Source organism: Oryzias melastigma, linkage group LG18 (assembly GCF_002922805.2).
Source record: "Oryzias melastigma strain HK-1 linkage group LG18, ASM292280v2, whole genome shotgun sequence".
Classification (NCBI taxonomy): Eukaryota; Metazoa; Chordata; class Actinopteri; order Beloniformes; family Adrianichthyidae; genus Oryzias; species Oryzias melastigma.
In genome coordinates, this window is record NC_050529.1 from 4,363,105 (window position 1) to 4,368,764 (window position 5,660).

General features: G+C 37.2%; 1 protein-coding gene across 1 annotated transcript in view; it reads right to left on the reverse strand.

The window, feature by feature from the left end:
- LOC112139925 (matrix remodeling-associated protein 8) overlaps positions 1-2,223 on the reverse strand; it is a 10,068-nt gene extending 7,845 nt beyond the window's left edge. Inside the window, exon 1 of the mRNA XM_024262782.2 lies at positions 2,116-2,223. Within this exon, the coding sequence (XP_024118550.1) occupies positions 2,116-2,209 (94 nt within the window). The 5' untranslated portion in view covers positions 2,210-2,223. The remainder of the gene's footprint in view (positions 1-2,115) is intronic.
- Positions 2,224-5,660: the final 3,437 nt, after the last annotated feature.

The window sequence follows — 5,660 nt, forward strand, 5'->3', positions numbered from 1 at the left end:
ATCCACAGAAACATAGCAGTAAGACCGCATAGCGTCTCCATGTGGCTGCAGCTTGAGAAACTTTCTTTGATCCTCAAGATGAACAAACAGCTTTGGTGAGAGCACACGTCTTCAGACTGAAGGAGGTTTCTGGAACTATGAAGAAAGAAAGGATGTAAGAAGCTGAAGATTCCTCCAGAAAGATGAGAGATCATCAGAGAATTCAGGACTCACTTTCTGTCGTCTCCTCTGAAAGACCCAACGACAAAATAAAGAGAAGATCAATGAGGTAAAAACTCCAAGAGAGATCCAAAGACCAAGTCTGGAGCGACTGATCCAGATGTTGTCCTGCTCTCCTCCTGGATCTGGAGTGGAGATGTTAAACTGGGATGTTTCCATGGTTGGAGCTCTGACTCCGTTTGGCTCTGAAACAAAGAGATGACATCATTTCCTGACTGCTGTTCAGGACAAATGTTCTTCATCTGCAGAGAAACTCACCAACAAGCAGCTGAACCGTCTCCCTGAACTTCTTCCCAGGAATGAAGCAGCTGTACTTCCCCTCATCCTGGAGCGTCACGTTCCTGATCTTTAACGTCACGTCTCCTCGTTTGAGTCCGTCTGGGTTCAGAGACACTCTCTGGATGAACCGTTTATTCATCACTTCAGTTACTATCCGACTGAACTGATAATAACAGACAAAACTGAATGGATCGTGATGTAGATCCAGTTTGGACCACTCCACTGTTTGATCCTGCAGGTCCACCTCAGAGTCCAAACGACACGGCAGGATGACATCATCACCAGGAGCAGCAATGATTGGTTTGTTCTTCTGTTCACCTGGAAACAAAAAATAAAATCAGAATCAACTTTTCTGAAGTTTGGACTCTGAACCCGGACAACCAAACTTTCTCTTTTAGAACAAACAATTTAACTTTGATATTCATCTGTTATGACGATTTGATATATAAAAAAAAGATATTTAACAGAGAAATAAATATTTAAACAGTAAAAACTAAACTGGATAAAAACCAAAGTTACATTAAAATGAAATACTAAAACTAAAATACTAATAGAAAACTAAAAAACTCTCATCACTCTGGAGAAGATAAATTTAAATGATTATAAAGTAAACAGATGTAAACAACAACAATAACAGCTGGTTCTGAATCCTCTTCAGAATCTTTCTCTGATTCTTCCTCACGTCTGTCAGTTTGATCAGATAAGAGGAGATACGGTGGGCGTGTCCATCATCATTTATTGATTTATTTAGCTGAAATATCATCAGTTGTTAGATGTTGTTAGTAAATTCATATTTCAGCCGTTCACATGAAAATGGGATCAAATCATAAAGATCTTTAACAAAAATAGAACTTGGGTAACTGTGCTAAAGGGGCGGGGCTTTAACTCTGGATCTACAATTGAGGATAAATATTGATTTCTGCAGAAACGCGCGTTTGTTTGGACTTTTCATGGAAAGTGTCCGTTTAAAGGAGACCGAGGAGACTCCGCCCATCAGCTGTGACGGTGAACGGGGGGCGGAGCCTTCGTTAAACACAGCGGGAATACAAACTAAACCATGATGCAGTGATTATCAGTCACAGGGATCACGGTGCGGACAAAACTGCTTAAAGTCTGCCATTTTTTTAGCTCCGCCCACAGGTAGAGAGCATGGGGACCTGCTCAAAATGTTGTTTTACCGTTTACCGTATTTTCGTGTTAACATGTGAATCAACGATAAACCAAATGACATGAATACTTTCCTAGAGATTTCTGCTCACTCCCTCCACTTGACCTCCTTCCAGATGAGAGTTCTTTATAGTTAAATGTAGTCTATCTATCATGATGTTTACTGTCCTTCAGTTATTCATCAAGATCCACATCTTCAAAACTTCTAAAAGATTCTTCAGACTCTTCCCTTCTGCACATTTGATATTTGAATACAAACTTAAAGAACAAACTTCATATCGATCGATGAATTCTGGTTAAAGTCACAGAAACTGAATAAATCCAGATGTTTGTAGAAGTTGAACATGAAGATTAAAACGTGAATGACAGCAGAAACATCAGAGGAAGATCTGGTTCAGAAACCTCCTCAGAATCTGGTAGAAGTTCAGAACAGAACATCGATGAACTTACCTTCAACATGTTTACAGAACAACAACCAAGAAAACGTTAAAATCCACTGAGAAGAAGCAGAAACAGACACGAGATCTGCTAAAGAAAACATCATGAAACACGACTGACAGGAGAGGACGGAGAGGCTGGTGTAAAATGTGCCCAGTGTAATTACCAACACGGAATCACAAAACCAACCGCTTATAAATGTAGTGAGGTGGTAGGGGAGTCAGACCGCCCCTTGCTCCGTGGGGGACCAACCAAAGGGCTTGTTGCGGGTGTGACAAACAGAAAGGGTTGGTTTTCCAGTCCCTCTTTGCTGTGGCCCCGCCCCCGTCACTCCACCGAACCAATCGTAATCTCTGTGCCTCCAAACAGCAGTTTCTCTTTGACAAGAAGGAGCAACAAATCTCATAAATACGACAGAGAAAGCGAGAGTTCTCTTCTTCCATCTCTCTCTCTGTTACTCTTTTATACATCTCTGATCTGATTGATGATTCAGATCTAATTACCAGGGTTTCTGATGGAGGAATGGGCTGTTGTTGTTTTTTCAGATGATCTATTGATGGATCTATTGTCAGAACTGTTCTTGTATATGAGGTTTAAAGATCACAAAGAGAAGAATATTCTGCTCAGCAGCAGGTCCTCCTTTAGTTTCAGTTCAGAAGTAACGTTTATGAACAGAATCGTGTTAAGGACAGGTACATTTACTGATTTAGTGGGATGTTGAATGAATTAATTGATTTACTTGAATAAGGACAGGTATAAAAACATAGACGTACAGAATAAACTGAAGTTCCATGTCTGAACCATAATGATTATAGCAGAAGATAATGTGCAGCTCTTGTCTCTAGATGAGATTTTTATACAGGATACAAGAATAATAGTTCATTTTTATATAAATGAACTAAATACATTTTAAATAAATGAATTTATATAAATAAATATATATACCGGTATATATTTTCAAATATATATATTAACTTGTCCTGTCCAACAGCTGAGCAAACAGATGTGGGCTGAGAGCTTCTTGTGTTAGATTTTACTGTCACAACAGGAGTTTATTGAGTATAAACCCCTGTTGTATTTCATGCTAAACTGTTTTAAATAAATATAAATATTTTCATTTTGAAAGGAACATGAAGGTGCTGCTGTCGGATTGAAATAAATCTATTTTTTTATAAATCTTATTGAGAGACATAATACTGCTCCAGTTTAATTATAGTGAATATTTAAAAGTTTAATTTCGTAAATAGATAAATGCTCCAATGACCAGAAAAAAATGTATTTTTACAGTATAAAAAGTGCAGTCAGATTTTGTGTCTCTGGTTCAGTTTTCTCAGTAAGAAACTGGAGCGAATGGTTCTTTAGAGGTTGTAGACCCCTGGTTTAGCTGTTGCAGTATTAACATAACTCAAAGTACATGTTAATACTTTTTATGTGTACACTCACTGTATGTGCTGGCAGTCAAATATTGCATTAAATCCATATCAGACTTGAACATCTTGTCCCACATGTCAAATGAAACTGATATTTAAAAATAATTCAAACTTTTGGTGAGAAATCTGAATTATTCTGATCCAGATCTGATCCCATCAATCCTCCCTGGGATTATTTCCAGGATTAAATGAATAAACTCCAGACTTAAGTTCTTAAAAGTAAATAAATATGAATAGATCCAGTCCTTTGAAAAGATTCAGCTCCCTATAAAGTCATAAATGTCATCTCTACGCCGAGGAACGGAACGATCTGATTGGCTGTCATGTGTCAGATGAGTCACTGGACAGCCAGATTTCAAAATGTAACGAGGAGAATTTGAAACCTCTAGTCAAGGAGAAACATCATCTAAACATGACAAACTCACGAAACACTAAAACTCTGAAGACTTTCATTTCTTAGTTTAATCTGACTGATTACTTCTTTGATGGATATTTGATTGTTTTCTCTTCAAACCTGATGATAAGACAGACCTTCCAGCAGAAGCGTTCGCCAAGTTTTTCGAGAGAAATGAAGATATTCCTCTTTACTAGATGGAGGAGCATCTGACAGACGTTTCCATGGAAACCCCTTCCATCTCTCTAGTCTGATGTTCTGTCAGGAGTTCTGCTGAAGATTCTGGAGCTTTGATTTATTCTGTTCACGTTTCAAAGAGGACCACGTTTCTCTAGACTTCAGGAAAGTCTCTTCACTCCCATCATTCCAGAGTCTGTCCAGGAGAAACCTAAAGGTCGTCTGTCCACAGATGAAGGAAGTCCACCTGAAACTCACAACAACACAGGAAAATGTCTGATCTCCTCTCTGATGTTGTAGAGTGTGTTATGGAAGTGATACATTTCTTAGTTTTCATCCATGACATTTAGTGAGCGACTTTTGCACAGTTAGAAGTCACAAGATTTGTTAGTTTCTTACAGGATATTCTATCATGATGTATAAATGTTTCAACTTCATTAGAACACCTTGTCCATATTTGATATGGCTCTTACGTTCCTATCTTAAGCTCCTGGTAACCTTCTCTATAAAATCCTTCATCACAGGAGAACTCTGCAGACTCCTTCATGCTTGCTAAACGTGTACTTTTCTTCTCTTTATTTTAATAAACATTCTTGAAACCGTTTCTCCTAAGTAAGAGCTGGGAGTACACAGATCAGCAGCAGGGATGTCACTGTTCTGACTGAACAGGAGGAATGTCTGAATGCCACAGTGAAGAAGGAAGTGTTTACTGAGGCTTCATTTAAGGAGGAGCTGAAACTTTCCTTTCAGTTTGTGAGTAAGTGACTAATGCAAAAGTTCAGATTACTGTCAGACACTTTGACTGTATAACTGTAAATATGTGTCAATGGTTACACCGGGTCTACCTACAGTGTATTTTTAAATAAATGGAAATAAATCAAATACAGTATAAATTATAATATAACAACAAAACAAGCATTTATCAAATGATATTAGAATAGAATAGAAATAGAATATATATATATATATATATATATATATATATATATATATAGAAATAGATAAATAGAAATATAACAACTTTATTAAAGATTAATTGAGTTCAAAGCAGTTCTCCAGTGTGTGACACACAAACAACACAGTGAAAACCTCAATGTTAAAAACTTGATAAAGAAATAAAAACAATTAAATAAATGGATAATATAATTTAGGGATAAAGAACAGGAGCAGGTACCGTCTCCACGTTGATTTAAGAGCTTTATATCATCTAGGATCATTTAGAGGACATGTTAGTGTTTGTAGCTGCAGATATAACAGAGACCTGAAGACATCGTTAATAAACTGGAAGACACGACGTCTTCATGTCTTCAAATGAAGCTTCTTGATTTTTGCACCACCTGTGATGTGGATGAAATCTATGATCCAGACGGAGAGATGAGGATAGTTACAGGATTTGTGTCCTCTTCAAACTGTTGTACTTGATGCAGTCATTTTGATTTGTCTACACATTTTATTTGCTTCATTAATTTCATTGTTGGTTGATTACTTTAGCTGATTATGGTAAGAAATACTGTATTTCTAGAATTGAAATACATGAAACATTCAGTCTGCAGCAT